This window comes from Diadema antillarum, unplaced genomic scaffold, assembly GCF_040938485.1.
Source record: "Diadema antillarum isolate AM-2024a unplaced genomic scaffold, OU_Dant_1.0 seq00000409_RagTag, whole genome shotgun sequence".
Taxonomy (NCBI): Eukaryota; Metazoa; Echinodermata; class Echinoidea; order Diadematoida; family Diadematidae; genus Diadema; species Diadema antillarum.
The window spans coordinates 312,632-329,471 of NW_027271396.1; the positions used below are offsets into that span (position 1 = coordinate 312,632).

Genomic DNA, 16,840 nt, shown 5'->3' on the forward strand with positions numbered 1-16,840 from the left:
TATCCCATATTTACAACAATAGGTTTGAATATGATTATGGAAATATATACACAGATATTCATAAATAATATATTTTACCTGCTATTCCTACAGTAAATAGAGACTTTAAATAGATAAACACATACCGACACTCACAAAAGAAAATATATAAAGACGATAAACTACCCGGTAGTTCACTATTGTGTTTGAAATATTTTATTTAGATACTGTTTTTGATGCTTTCATTCAATGAGATCCTGACCAATGTGTTTGACGTTTTCTGAGGATGTTTCGTTGGCATATACATTGAGTCCAGGCGCATGAAATTTTGCTAAGTTCTTTGCGCCAATACTTTGAAGAAGTTTACACCATGATAGCTAAAAAGTTGGCCAGAGTTAAGTAGGATATATCTTTTATGAAGAAAAGGTAAAGTACAAGTTTCTTTCCTCAAGACAAAATTTGTACTTGTGTCGTCTGCTGTTTCTCTCAAGTTTTTTTTTTTCACAGACTGCGCTGTAAACTTCTGATACCAACGATGAACTACAAAAGTTTAACGACCCGTGACGAACAATCTGCGATTTCTGCTGGCGTAACACAATCCTGGTGTGAATTAATGCTTTCCTCCTAGGCTAGTAAACAGCATGCATCGCTATGAAAAAAAAATACACTCTATAAATGCTCTGCAAAAGCCCATTGGGAAATATCTTCTTAAGTTGTTAGTTACCAAGCAATGCTACTCATAGTCAAATAGGATGTGTTTTTGGTTTTTGATCAGTAGAGTTGATACAATGAAACAATATGATAAGATATAATACGTTAATAACACAGCTCGAATATTGTCTGCGTAAACTGTATAATTTGCATAGCACTGCGCTAACTATGGGTTTCTTACAATAGATGGAAGACCTATATGGCACTGGACTGTTATTGTGTCCATATCAAAAGTTCAATAAATCAACGCAATGACAGAAAAATTCACAACGCCATTCCACTCTACATCGTGCTGATTTCCTTGAATCGGGAAATAAGATTTATGTCACTGCAGAAGACGCTGACGAAATCATCGATCAAACTATCGATTACCGTGAACTCATTTCGATCACAAGTGAACCACACTGCAAAGCTGATACACAAAGAAAGGCTCGCAATTGGACGAAAGGATCCAATAATGCTCTGTGTGGAACAATGGATTTTTCATCGAGAGCTTGACATACTACTCTTCCCTCACCCAAACCAACCAAATCTTTTTTAGCTATTATAGCTCTTTATTTCTTTGGTAGTCAAAGGATGTAGGAGGGTCAAAATTGATATATGACTATCATTGTCCTTAAAGCAATTGTTAACTAAAGTTGCTATGTCAACATTGCTAGTTGGACCTTTCGTCATATTGTGTCTTTGAGAGTGTACTTAACATATGCTACCAAATGTTTTTGTTTTTTTGCCATCAAGAAACCTACATGTTTTCAAGGGTTAAACACTTTTGTCTTCTGTGGAGTTTTATTGGACCTTTCTTTTGTAGACTCGGCGAACAAAATTACGAAGTATGACTGCTCAATGGTAGGTACAAATATCAAGGAAAAATAAACTAAGTCTGACGATAAAGTTTGGGGTCATTTGCTATACATCTCGCACTATGCGATCAGACATTTCATTCGTACTGGCAAAGAGACTGTTAGACATCTAGGTCGGCCTCTCGATCAGTCTCGCCTCAAAGTAGTCAAGGAAATCTGGCTTCTCATTCGAGGTTTCATCAGAAACTCCTTTTGGCGAGTGATTTGGATGCAATTTCCTCATGCAAGGTACTAGATTCCTTTGTTCCGACTCCGAGCCAACATGTGACTGTTAGTTGAAGTGACTAGAGGACAGGTTTCCTGACCAGCTAGTCAACATCATTCCTTTCAACTCATTCAATAGTAGCTGCGGCAGAAGCTGAACAGTACATCGGGCTTCACGTTTCTTTCGTTCTCATTCGCTTGGCTGAAGGGAAAACCTACGCAACGGTCTCTGTCATTGGAATCATTTGTCCGTTAATCCCTACTGGGTAGGGGGAAGGTATGAACTTGTGTTCCATCGATGAGGGCGCTTTCTTCTTGCCATTACAGCGGAATGCGAAACGTAGACCCGCCATCATTTCAGCACACAATGACTTCTGTCGAACGTAAGCAAAATGTTATGACAGAAAAACACGTGAGGAAAAATATAACCAAAAAAAAAAAAGTTTTTATTATTATTTCAAGTAAAATGTTGATTCACGATATTACAGATTTGGCAATTTGGTCTTTTTTAAGAGCAATAATATAATTCTTAACAATTTATATCAACGAGTAGTTTTAACGGTACTGCAGTCTGTTCCTTTTAAAATTTTCTTCCAGGGAAAATTTCATCTAAAGATGAATGAAAAACACAACAAAACTTCACAGTTCTATCAAATCATCCTACCTCGAATGCAAACCGGTCGGTGAAATTCCAGTCAGTTAATAGGTATTTTTAAACTAATTTTAATATCGTCTTCTATTTGATTGGTTACATGGTCTATCTTATGATCTAAAAAAAGACTCCTGTATCATGTGACACTACATGTTTAAGTCTCTGTAAAATGTGATGGGTCATACATGACAGGAACTGTAATTTTACCTTATCTATCTCTGCGTTCTGCTTTGATTTCCACACAAACTCAGCAATGGCTACCATGACGCCGAGAACGAGACCTGCGACGAGCACGAGAAAGATGCCCCCTATGTTTTTGAGACCGAGTTCACTGGCGTCGTCCTTACTGTTGTCATCTCTCTGACATTGGCCCGACTTCCACCATTTTCCCTTTAGCTGCAAGAGGATGTCGTCTTCTTGTAACTGTAGGATAGCTTTGGTGATTTCGTCACGATACCGGGAGCCTGTGTAAACGCAGAGAAAGACAAATAACAAAATAATACATGTAAGTGATATGTGAAATATGTACAGGAAACGGCAGTTTTTCGTACATGATGAAGTGGATGACATATGAGGTCATATTAATGTCACTTTCAAAGCCATTGCCATTTCTTATGATACTTCTAATACCATTGCAATTGGAACCCATTTTACAGATGAAAGGGTTCCTCTACCATGTCAAATCACATTGCACGAAGCTTTTCATTTTATTCTTTTTACGTCTTGGGTATCGGAGTGGATATTTCTTGTGCCATTTGTTTTGTTTTGTTTTGTTTGTAGCATTCTGGTTTCAATCACTCAATCACTTTTGGTCCTTACCTAGCGGCGTGCCAACGCCGTAGCCTCTGGAGTTGAGAAGTCCACCAATCATGGTGAGATTCTGGCAATGTTTTGACACTTGGTACTCAGCCATAGTGGACTCCATGAGGAAGGCGTAGTTTTTCGAGTTCAGCACGCGGTCGATGCCCTCCTGGTACGTCTGGACGAACACGTGTGGTCTAGCAAACATGAAGTCCCACATCTTCTCGTACGTGTGTATCGTAGAGCGCTGAAAATAAATGGAAACACATATTATTCTTAATGATTAGATCTTCTTCATTAATCCCTATTTCCTTGGTCCATTTCAAAGTCGAACTTTGGCTACACTATGTTGCTTCCTTGAACGCTATTTTAACAGCTTGAACACAACGGAATTTGTCAGAGCCTTCTCCTTACCAACAGATAGGCCTACTGTAATAGAAAATATAATGATTTTTTTTCACTTCAAATTTAAAAGAAGCAGTTCAAAGAAACACCTTGTCACTAGGCAGCTGTCCGAGAAACAACAACTAATTCACCGTTTTCCTCAAAGAGACTGAAGAAAAAACTTAAATTTTGCTATATTACATGTACCATCTAACATTGTACATACTATTGACAATGTATACGTTGATAAAGAACGTACAAAATATGAAAATGGCAAATTGATATGTGAGAATACTTAAAAGATTTCCACTATTACAGTTCCGATGTTTTACTCTAATATCTTGTTTTGCCAGACTCAATTACAAAAGAAGAACAGCACACTTAATGATAATGATAAAACATGGTTGACAATTTATGTCATAAAGATAGCCTCTGACAAATCTTCTAATTTTCTTAGACAGGAAAAGTAATTCTTACGTGATGGCCTCACTTTTAAACTGACAAAAAACTTATTTAATGTTGATGTTCTGCCAACCTTAAAGAATCTTGTCGTCGATCCACTCGTCCTGGTGCCATATTCTATCGATGTCTGCTTTGCTAAATCGTCCGCATTTTGGATAGGTGACACCATCCTTTCTACTGTCAAGAAAGCAGCTAGGTTGGCAGTATAGGAAGAAACGAGAATGAGGGAAAAGAACCACCAGAACCCGCTGAGCACACGCGTGGAGAAGGCCCGCGGGTTGAGCTCCGACCCCTGCTGCATTAGCCCGCCGAAGGAAAACCACAGACAGCTGAGCAGTGTGAACTGATTCTCTACAGCGTCATAGTCTGGGTTGATAGGATGCGAGTTGTACCACTCATAGGGGCTGAAACGGGCTAGTAGGAAGAACGAAAGACTCACGGTGAGGTAAGCCATTACGATGTACATCCAAATATCAAAGGACAGCGGATTGAGAAAGGAGAAAACACCCGGATTTTGCGGCTCTGGCACCCGGTAGAGAATGGTGACCCCGAGGTACATGAACGGCTTCGAGAAATCGATCACCTGCTCTCTGACGTACGTAATTGTCAGCGGGGCAACAGCCAAATCAGCATCCTGCATATTGGAAGTGAAGGGAAAGAAGGAAAAACGGTTTCAAGTTATATCTCGAGAGTCTCCCGACGTTTCTTTAAATCAATGTCCATGTTTTCATAAGACTAAGGAATTCTCAAATATAAGTTTGAAGAATGATTTAGATGTCTTGATTAAATATTCTGCGTTTTCGATATTCCAATCACATAGGAAGAATACCAGAATCTGCTATAGATTTGAAGATTTTCTTCCAATACTTTATCATAATTAATTTGTGTTTATTACCATTTTATATTAATTATTTAATATTGATATTTTAGAATTGATTTCAATCTGTCATTGTGACAAACCAGGAGAGAATACCAAAAATGGAGGAAAAAAAATTTGTGAGAATGACTTGTCAAACGTTACCCTTTCCATCAGCTCGCCAACCATTCCATCCCATGTGCCATCATCCAGCTCATCACCATAGTTACCATCGTCCACGAGTTTGATCTTGTACTCAAAGCCAACCTTCTCTGCTAGATGACGTAGCAGGTCGATACAAAAACCTTGGAATTTTTCGTTTCCCTCCAGAGTTCGTCCGTCCTCTGTCTCCCGGAACATCACAAATGGTTTCTCCTGCCAAGTGGGGTAACCAGTATCAAATAAATGTACAGAAATTACAACTTCGTTGGAGCTTCAACAGGAAATGTGTTGTGACGCCATTTGGTGTTCAACGAGTCTGCTATGCCTATTCTCTTCTTGAAAAAATCTGTGGCCGGTTACTATCAATTTGTACACGAATTATCATACACACATATCGCAGCATTTGATCTGATTCCATAATACATCACATCCTCCTTAAAATCCGTAGGAGTAGCTTTTGTCTGGTAAGGGCGACTGTGTCTTTAGTCAGCGAATAGATGAAAACAGGAAATGACAATTAGATTACTTTCCTTCTTATATGGTGCAAACCAGACCGAACCGAAGTGTGGTAAATCATGCCATTGATAAGCAGATTTGAAGACAGGTTTTTGAAGACATACGTTTATCTCCTAACAAGATCGTTTTATTTTCTTCTAGATATAATATTTTTATTAAGCACCGTCATTCAATTAGGTTTGGATAAAATGGTAATAATCTGGGTTAATGAGCCATTTTCATTGTATCACATAATGTATTATCAAATTAGAAAAGAGGGGGAAAATTATTCCTTTGCCTTACATGTCAGGTTTGCTTAAATGGCAAATTACTTATAAAAAAAAGTCAAACAATGAGTTTATTCGTGATTGCAAAAGTGACAACTAAAAAGTGAATTTTGATTGGTTTCATTATTAAAGTTGTATTTCTCCGTATTTCGTGCCTTAGACGTAATGTCATATAAGAAATCTCGATCAACTTAAGACATTGTTACTAATGAAGAGGATAAAAATAATATCACGTGTTCGTACCAACACAGTGGTGACGATAAGTGTCCTGTTAATGCCTGCTCGCACGGCAGCCGACTGATCGCTGTGTACCGGATACATCTCTACCCCGCTCTCTTTTTGCCAATGACCAATCTGTCAACGAGAACGCAAGAAAACATTCATATCAATTTCTTTCGGCAAATTTCGAAAGGTGAACTCTTCGTTTTGAAACGCAAAAAAGGTCATTTATAAAATGTTTTGAAATGTGCCCTCACACATACACACCCACTCATATGCACACACGCACACACTGATCTGAGTAAAATACGAGGCCAGCATGAAACATCAGGAAAATAACGAATTTAATTCAATTTGACTGAACTTTCGGCTTTCACCTTCGGTGTACAGAGTTTACTGTACTCATATAAAAACATCGTTTTAGTTTGCTTTTAAAGGTTTCCATTGTTTTGGACCTTCCTATACCTTTCAACCAAAAGATGGAAGGGAAAACAAAAGAACACAGAAAAAATCTAAAGTTCAACCATGTCATCGTATATGGTACGGTGGTTTTCTTTTAATGTCTTTCTCTTTCTCAACATCTTCATCACAATTTCGTCTATGAAAGACAATTGCGAAAACTAAGCTAGCGTTCGTCTTATAAGATGATCCTTTTACATAATATCATTCGTATCTAGTATCTCCAAATCCAAGAGGATCATAAAAATAATAAGAATTATCAAACTACAATTGAGAATAGAACGTAAAATGACAATTAGAAAAAAAAATACATGTACTGTTACAGAAGAACATTAAATGATATCGAAGCTGGCTAGTGGTAGTAGAATGACCAGTGTAAATATTTCTCACTTGTTTCATTCCATTCTCCGTTAAGGATGTGATGTGGAAAAGTACATCAGATCGCTCTCCTTCCGCAAACTGGACGTTGCCTGTAAGGCCGGTGATTGTAGTCTGTAGGATTGACATTGAGGTAGATTTAAGAAAGACAAAATTGGTCTTTGTGATAAGAGTACAACAATATGTTAATTGCAAGTAAGGACAAAATAAGCAGCTCTGATTAGATGGGACTTGTTTCACAGAAATAGGCCAACTCAAAATGTAGCCACTCCCCCCCCCCCCCCCCCCCCCCACATGTCAATTTCTACTTCTCAAGGGAGGGTACTTTCCCGTCTGTTTCTCCCCTGTACAATAGGTATGTCTATACCGTAACTCATTGGTTTGAGATTGTGCGCATTTCAGGATGGGAATTGTCTTCTACACAAAATGGTAGAAACATTTGTTTTGACCAGGCATTTCTAAACGATGTTTCCTCTTAAAGGTCCAGTTTACCTTTGGGAGCAGTGATGTAAAACATGTTCAAGATATCACATTTGATGCATATGTGTAGGTCTGTTGTATCACAAAACATCGTATCAAATAAATTTTTCACAATAAAGCCTAAAATATAAGGAGATACCAGCATTTTTCTCACTAAACCATAACTGTAGACGGTTTAGTCTGGAAGCATTCTTATTATAACTATTGTTCACATTTTGTGTATTTAACAATACTTAACATTGATTATACGGATTCAAAAGTTCACAGTGGTTGTTTCTATCCCTAACTCACATTTTAGAACTATTTTGAAGCACAAATGCTGTTTTGTTTTTTTGTTTCATCTGCAAATGGTAAATTATGCCTTTAATTTCATCAGGTTACGTGAAATTACATATAAAAGGTTTCAAGGTGTTCCTGAATTTTTGTATTCTATGAAGAGCAAATTTGATTTGTATGACAAAAATCTGGACAGCGGATTTACAATAATGAACTCAGCAGATTCTAGCAAAACTTGCATCGGTAATGAAAATATAAAATTAGATACTAGTAGTGTGTAGGATCTGTTTGCATTATGCCTGAAATTCATTTTATGTGGTTGCTGGTAGGGAAATGTAAAAAACTGAGATGATTGAATTCAGCAGACGATAGGTGATGTACGATTCATCATTTATTGACTATTCCCGCCTTACCATAAGAGGGTTTGTTGTTGTATTTGGGGTATACATATCTGAGGCGGTGAAGAATGATTTTTGACAGACGGTAACGTAACATCCAAAATAGAATGCGTGTTGGCTCAAGGGCCTTGCGACGCCTGCATTATTCAAATGATATTCCACTGTAAGCCTAATGGATACAGGGAAACGTATAATATAATATCAACATTGCCTGTATTCAAGGGGAATCCGAATTCACGAAGCGATACACGACTTCATCAGAGGTTAGCAATCTACAATTGAATTACATTCTCCCTGATTCCAATGCGAATAAATTTGGTGAAACAAACAGTGCGTGCATCATGTGTAGAGCAGAGTGGGCAGGGAAATCAGTTATTGCATAGAACCAAGTACCTTGATTCAGCCAGGCAGGGGTCATGTTCATGCAGAAGGTAAAGGCATTTGGGATTTTGCATGAGAGAATTCCTGTGTTTTCATGTTTGGTTTACAGGGCTTGCGAAGCTTTAGCGCTGTATCAACGACGTCTTCTGAATAATACAAACCCTCGATGTGAAGGATATTTCGGGTAACATTTTACACTGTTTATAGTGGACCATTTTATTGCGGCAATAAAGAATAACAAATGAACAAGTTCATCAGAACTCTTTTAAACTTTTAGATAAAAGCAATAAAAATATTTGAGAACTATTTTACCGGGAAGTCATTTTCAACCTAGGCAGACTGATAAGACAATCTTCAGGTGTGAGTTTCTTCACTTTGTCTCCCTCTACAAATTAAATTTGTTAAGATCGCAACTGCTGATCTGTAAATGAACAAATATGTCGGAAAAATCTTCCCCATCACACATCGACTCTGAATTACACGCATCAGACATGACTCTTTTTTTTAAATGATACATTTATGAACACTTATTGATTAGAGTAGAAGCTCATCTGTATTGGAAATTCAACTGAAATGGTATTATCTATACCTCTGATGTATCAGATATCTACCTCTGATTAAGGCTGTAGCGTTGACAGCTGAAAATTTCGGTGATTAATATATTGTATTGAGATCAAAAGTTTAGCACCATTTTCATTTCAACACTAATTAACGTTATAATACAAACGTCGCTATCTATTACTAGAAATAGTAAACATTATTATACTTATCTCTCTTCAAAAGGTAACTATTAAAACAAAAGAATTTTCTCAGCTGAGACAAAGAGTCATAAAAATCCACTAGTTCTCTTGCAATCAGTGTATATATTTTTTTCGGTTCATCAGACACATTATTGATTCTCATACACGACGAGACGAGTTTAAGCATTAAATCGTCAGTAACTTACGCTGAACTATCCACATCTCTCATTAACACGATTTCCATATCTTTTTCTCACAGACTCAACATTTCACAACAGAATGATGTCTCGAAGGGCATAGGCATTAACTCATTACTCGACAGTTATTGCACAATTTGCGGCTGGAAGATATCGTTAATGAAAGCATTGACGGAGGTAAAAGGAAAAGAATGTTTGTTTACAGAAGGAGTAACCTACCAAGCTTTCTAAAACCCATTAGAGTTCCCGACATTTGGCACCCTTCAAATTTTGACAGATATCAAGAGTGCTAACATTAGGTTCTCACGTGTCTCGGGAATCCAAGCTTTCCCGCTTGCGTTAGAGGCGAGGGTTACATACCTTAGTTAATGTGATGTCATGCAGATGTCGACACGCAACCAATGATAATGTGTTCTTTGTTTTATATTTCATCTTAACGGGAGGTAATGGTACGCTGGTGCCGCCACTTAATTGGCATCTTGCGGACATGATAACAGCGGTATCATTCTACGTAAGCGTCTTGTACCGGAATTGAGACAGCTGCGGGCTGCTCCCAGTGCTTGAAAGTGTTTTGTTCTCTGCGGGAATTTAGTTTAAGCGCGTGCAGGGTCTGTAAGTAAAATCTCTCGGCTTAAAGTGCGATTTCAATACACTGCAAAAAAAAAATGACTTCGATAAATGGAATGAAGTCAAACAAATATAACATTAGGTTTTACTGAGGACGGAAATGAAAATGACAAAGATATGGTATTATAAGTGTAAGATCTTTCCACAAAACAGTGACAGGAAGAGCCACCAAAAATTCATATAATCATATGAGTTGATTCTATTACCATACAAATCCCCCATTATTACGGTCTCAAATGTTCTTTGAATTCATTTTTTTGTTCAATGAATCATGGAGAAAAAGTTGTACCTTTTGATGAAAATTATTGTTGTGTTTTAACGAACGATTTATAATCAGTTTTAGGGAATACTGTTGTATGGAGTAAAAGATATAAGTTTTACATTAATTAGAATTACCATCTAAATATACTTTAAAAAAAAATTCGGATGTGTACATGTAACTACTGAGTATTTTACGAAAAGTAAGTGATTCAATTGGTGACTTATCGTTTGATAGCTATGACATATGAAAACTTAAGCAGTATGCAATTGATGAGGGAATTATTATTGCATCCTTTTTTGCAAATATTTGTCTGCATTAATGACTAATTAATTTCTTTGTGAGTTCGCTAGAGAAAGTTCTGACAGCTATTTCAAGTGAGGGATAACGAGATGACCAGCAAATAATTGAGAGTGAAGTAAAACATTATAATTTTAAAAGACTCACAGACTCTAAGTCATTGTAGAGAGTTAGTCCATTGTCCCAAGACTGGGACCGTTCACAGGAAAGCGATCTGACAGCAAGACTACCACTTTGCCCTGACGCACGGTGCAATGCGCTGGAAGTAAGACTAACTGCGTCGTAGACCAGGGCTGCCTCTAACTGTTGGTGTACAAGATAGGGAAAAGATAGCGGGAGTAATTAATGTGGAAAAAACTTTGTAAGTTCGGTAGGTAGAGAAACTTGTTGGTAAGTAAAAACTATATCCAGGTGCTTTTAATGTTAGAGAATACTATTGTTCAGTGTACAGGAAATGTCTACCGTAGATGTTGACTTGTCTGTTTTAAAAAGAAACACTTTGCTTCAGTCAAATCAATGTGAAATAGGATAAGAGTCAACTCAATTCACTTAAAAATTACTGAGCTGGAATTGAAAGTTGTAACGTTTCTCGACACAAAAGATTGCGTACGAATATGAAAGCACTGTCTCAATTTATGATTCTCTCACAAGTGACAGTAAATATTTTGTGTCGTCGAAGAAGTCTTCACAACTGAAACAGTATTCTGGAAGAATTCTTTAACAACATAAAATTAATAGCAAAGAATCATTGTTATCTCCGAGAGAACGTTACCGTCATCCCGGGGTCTTCGACCGATCCGAGGTTCTCAACCACGTAGTCACTGAAGTCCTGGACGAGCCTTGCATTCTCAGTGTTCTCCATGTCAATGAGCTGGAGTGCGGTGATGTTGACGAAGTCGCCGGTGTATCGGGTGAGATCGATAGAGAAGGTATCCTAGACGATGGGAAAGAATGTTATCACCATATCAAGATTGGAAGATGAACCCCCGACAGTACCTTGGGCTCTGCCATTCTATAGTCTTAATTCTGTTACGTATTAAACTACGCGTTTTACAAATAAGTTTTTTTTCCCGTTTTTCTTTTTTTTTTTTGGGGGGGGGGGGGTGATCAAACCCAGATACCAAACACTCTTCCATTAAATGTTTGACTTTATTGGCAGCAAACAAACTTGAGACTTTCACGCAATTACTACTGATTTAGTGATAACATCACAGAAATAAAACATGTCTCTTAACACTCACAAACCTAAAACGGTAACTATCATCATAACCACTGCTACTTCACGTTTGTCTGAACTGTCTGATGCTCATTTCCGTTGATACAACCATGTACATGTACCCTTATGGAGTCTCAGTGTAATCAAAAGTATTGATCTTACCAGTGGAGTAATGATGTAATGGAAGTAACTCATAAGCATCTGAAACTCCATCATCTGAGGGAAAAATAGATAATGAAAGGAAATAATAGAGTTGAAACCTTTAACTTTTTGCAAGATAATCATAAACCACTTTATGAAAATAATGTTAAAGAGCATACAATTCTGAGAGGAATTCAGAGTTCATTGATGAAAATCAGTTTCGAAATGGCTGAGATATCAAAAAAAAAAGAAAGTAAAACAAAGCGATCTTAATAATAAAAGGTGGGTCGCACCTTTTATTAGGATTGCTTTGTTTTGGATATCTCAGCCATTTCTAATCCAGTTTCCGTCAAATAAACTTTGAATTCCACTTAGAAGTGCATGCTCTTTTATATTTACTAAGAGTTTTCTAATTATCTCGTAAAATCATCGTCACTAAACGTTGGAAAACTGTAGCCCCATCCTAACCGAAACTGAATCATCCCTTTAACAATTCAATAGGTTAAAATATGTACATTAAAACGTGAAACATGGATATAAATCAGCATCTTTCATAATTTTGCAAATTCTAATTTTCATATTCCTATATGTTTTCGTAGAATTGTGCTCATTGTCATTTTCACTGTGCGATCGTCCATTATACTTTACACTAAGGACGGAATTTCAATCATTCACATAATCATTTTGATCTTGAGACCGGAAATTCTGAAGATTTTTCTCCCTTTTTTTAATCAGAATTGTGTTTCAGGTTAACCTAAAATTGATGCGCACTCTTTACGCCTAGAAAGAGTTTAAGCCGGGGAAAAAAAGAGAAAAGTATGTCCCTTATTTATTTATACTGGACACCAGCCGACGCCAGCGTTGTTTAACGTACAAGGCTTTCTAACCAATATGTACCGGCGATTTCAGAATATCTATTTCCAGATGTTACTTTTGAAAAGGCACTCAAATGTCTGAACAACTGAGCACCAAGCTAAAGAGAATGCGAAGGAAAATGGTGACTGGCTCTTTCTTACGTAGAATGAATGGTTAATGGTCGACATACAGCCTGCACTTCGCTCTCCGTCTCCTTGCATGCCTCGTACTTTATAAGATGCAAATTGTCCATGATTACTCTGTGTTTGTATCCTTTTGGAAACTCCCAGCTTCATGGTGAGTGACAATCTATTCCACGAATTAAATTACAAACGACACTTCTAGGATGAGGCCCGCGAATTCACCGAACCAATTGTCGCATTCCACATGTTCTGTGGAACACTCTTTAAGACGCCATCAATTGTGTTATTATGGCGGGAAGAGAGGTGCCACCCATAATTGATGTACGAATACTGAGAATTGACGTGCATTACTGAAATCAAGCTGAGGTACTTTACAAGAAAGTGCAGTAACACTTTAATAAGAATAGCGGCAATGTTATCGCAGGTTGGCATTTTCTTTTCTTGCGTTTGTTGCAGGTGGGCTTTGTTAATTTTGTACCCACCAGGGAAAAAGACACATGAAGAATGATGAGCATTAAATGTTGTGGTAAGACACATCAACATAACTTGCGACAATATATCTTTTACTAATCTCTTGCTATTGTGTTTTGTTTCTACTCAATAATTTATTTCGATACACTCTAAGGTTCAACTTTGTACCATTACCAGTGTCACACTGGAAGCATCTGGTCTGAAAGGTGTAAAGTTGCACCCGTAAAGGTACTCCTAGCGTGACACTGCATGGTCAAGGTGCGAAGTTGAACCTATTTTTCTTAGAGTGTATAGTACAACAAATGATCACAGCAACACAACTACATGAAAGTTCGTAATCTACGGCTATCATATTCCTAATTCGTACAAAAAATGATACCTTGTAATACCCACTATATTCTTGCTATTTGACGAAATAGATGTGTTTCAAATTTGTTTCCTCTACTATTGACGACATGCCTTGTCACAAATTTACGAACCTACCTCAACCAAAAAAAAAAAAAAAAAAAAAAAGCTGCTTAACTACACATCTGTTGATGTTGTAAGGGTAGTTATGGTAATTTGACCGAGTGTGTTTTTTTTCCAAGCGCAGCTTCGCTTGCTCGATTTTAGTGTCTTTCACTTCCAACACTAATATAACAGTATGCCCATGACAAGAGGGCCAAGAATATTAGCTCTCTCAGTTTACTTATCTCAGACTGCTGATTCAGCTGGGCTAGGAATAGTACGGTAAACATTAATGTTTTATAGCTCGATATTAGATGTTCTTATAAAATGTTCACCCCTGCAGTGACTTCGTTGGGATAGAAGATGAAAGAATCTTCAGCGTATTGAAGGAGGCAGACTTAACCAGAAGAAGAAGAAGAAGAAGAAGAAGACGCTTCTAGAAGTGTAACATAGAGTACGTCTCAATAAACGTGACGTTACCGGGTTATATCTAAATGGGATTTAAAGTTAAATCGTGTTATCAAAAGACACATTCAGGAACATGTCTGACCATCATTATACCTTCAAAACGTCTAGCCGCCTTAAACATCCTACTTGTACCATGGTAGTATCAACATTTACACTTGATTGTTTATTCGAGGAAATCATTGAATGTGTCACAGAGAAGAAGAAAACGTTTCTATACACAGTAATAAATAACAACTTACAGACAAACCAAAGGACATCAAGATCACATACGCACACACACACACACACACACACACACACACACACACACACACACACAAGAAAAAGCTTTGCACATTATACACACCTTTTCGAGTAAGGGACGGAGGAATTTTCGTGAGCAGTCTATGATGATATGACTGGCGCCAGAACTTTTAATTTTCTTCATCATAGCCCGGGATGTCATGGCTCTCGAGTCGTAGATGGTAATTCGGATGTCTTTCTTGAGTGACAGCTGAAAGACCCCTTGAAGTCTGGACAGACCTGAGAAGGTGGTAAGTGGTGCTTATGATACCAGCAGCTAATAGACATTACAATCATGACTCGTTCGTCTACTCTATAGTTTCATTTTAAACTTTTCCTGTAATTATCAGTAATCGACAATTATTTGGTTCATTACTGAAGGGAAGAATTTAAACATTTTGGCTATTTAGACAACCTTATGTAATGGGATTTCTGATGGGTAAATTTTATAATGTTATGCCAAGTAGGTTAACCCGTTCCATACGGGAACCTGGTGGCCTGTTTGTAAGTCTATGGACATTTCAGAATTCAGTATGGAATGGGTTACGATTGTATTCTATTACTTACGAGAGGTGTCCTTTTTTGAGGGGGTGGACATGCCGTGAAATATGTTGACATCAGCACGTTGAATTTAGGAATGCAATAAGCTGAATTATAATCTTAATCTTCAGTCAGGTTTGTGTATTTCTGATACAATATGATATCCTACTACGAAAGGTTTATTCGACTTTTTGTGTGTGCGAGAATTTGATAATGCACAAGTCAGAAATGTATAGTATAAAGTATAGTACATCTCTGTAATGAAAGATAAAAGAAGCTTGTATCTCTGATTATAATCGTGACTGTGGAATATTTTACAGGACGTATTGACTAAATAATTTTCCTCCACTGTTACCTTCCTCGTCGTCATAGATGATTGAAATATCCTTCCATTTGAACTGTAAGACGAGGTCAGAGAGGGCCTTGCTGATGATTTCGTTGGATGGATACATGTTGATGGTGTTTCGACCAGGTTCAAGCTTGCGATAATCCCAGTGGGTCTGTATGTGGGGTACGTCCATCGAATCACAAACCGATCTCACCGCTGTGGAGTCCTGGGAGGTGATTGGCCCAAACACTGTCGCCACGCCAAGTCGCAGCATGTTACACACTGTGAAAAAAACACACAAAATCAGCCATACGTATGATGAACAGATATTTAAAAGCACACACGCGCACACTCACACACACACATAAATAAATAAATGAATAGATAAATAGATAAATTAATTGATTGATATATACACACAAACACATATATACACTCAGCAAAAAAAGAAAGTAAACACTTTTTCGAGGTCACATTTTTCATAGAAGATTTTTATGAAAATCAATGTATTATACACCATATTAAAGGTAATATAATTGGCTATTAAGCTAATAGGTTGATTAAAAAGAAAACTTTACGCATGGGTGAGCACACTCGTTTTTGTCCTCCAAGGCATAAAAATAAAAATGGCAAAATTTGACATATTGATTTTCATTTTCAAATGCCCTTCACGATAACATTGACAACAAAAACCAGTTTAACACAATTAGAGACATGAATGAAATAGGAAAAATTAGGTTTTTTTTCTCTTTATCTCTTCATAACCTTTAAGAAAAACAAAGTGGGAAACTAAAGGGGAAAATATAAGAATTTTCTGTCAAGTCAAACTTCAAATAACATAGGGAATAATAAGCATAAAGATGATTAAATGAGCAGAATTTCTTTACTTATTTCTTTTAATCTAGTGATTTAAAATCCATGTGACAATTTCAAGAACCAAACATTATTTACAATTTCCTAATTTGAAAAAAAACCCCTCAAATTTCTACCATTTTTGTTAATTATTACTTCTTCTCTTATTTCATTTGAATTTAGATTTGACATAAGATGCTTTATTTTCCTCCATTATTTTTAATCTTCATTGATCTTTTGGGCTTGAAAGATATCATAGAGATCAAAGGTTTATTTTTGCAACTTAATCCATGTTTCTTTTTGCGTGAAATTTGTTGTTTGTTCTTATTGTTCTATGGAAGAGCACATATGCATGAATGACAACTTGTTCAGTGTTGCAATTTTTACTTTTGCGCCCTGGAAGAGAAAAACAATGGTGTTCACTCATGCGTAAGGTTTCCCTTTTTGTTGACCTACCAGGTTGATAACCAATTAAATTACCTTCAATATGGTATATAATACATTAGCTTTCAGCCAAATATTCTATGAGA

At 37.0% G+C, this 16,840-nt stretch overlaps 1 protein-coding gene across 1 annotated transcript in view; it reads right to left on the reverse strand.

Annotated features, from left to right (window-relative positions):
• Positions 1-1,969: 1,969 nt before the first annotated feature.
• Positions 1,970-16,840, reverse strand: part of LOC139732279 (glutamate receptor ionotropic, kainate 2-like) — a 97,168-nt gene continuing 82,297 nt past the window's right edge. Inside the window, exons 3-14 of the mRNA XM_071643152.1 lie at positions 15,486-15,740; positions 14,655-14,830; positions 11,946-11,999; positions 11,340-11,501; positions 10,715-10,870; positions 6,922-7,023; positions 6,097-6,207; positions 5,075-5,284; positions 4,127-4,687; positions 3,226-3,454; positions 2,614-2,870; positions 1,970-2,128 (exon numbers count right to left, since the gene is read on the reverse strand). Of these exons, the coding sequence (XP_071499253.1) occupies positions 1,970-2,128; positions 2,614-2,870; positions 3,226-3,454; positions 4,127-4,687; positions 5,075-5,284; positions 6,097-6,207; positions 6,922-7,023; positions 10,715-10,870; positions 11,340-11,501; positions 11,946-11,999; positions 14,655-14,830; positions 15,486-15,740 (2,432 nt within the window). The remainder of the gene's footprint in view (positions 2,129-2,613; positions 2,871-3,225; positions 3,455-4,126; positions 4,688-5,074; positions 5,285-6,096; positions 6,208-6,921; positions 7,024-10,714; positions 10,871-11,339; positions 11,502-11,945; positions 12,000-14,654; positions 14,831-15,485; positions 15,741-16,840) is intronic.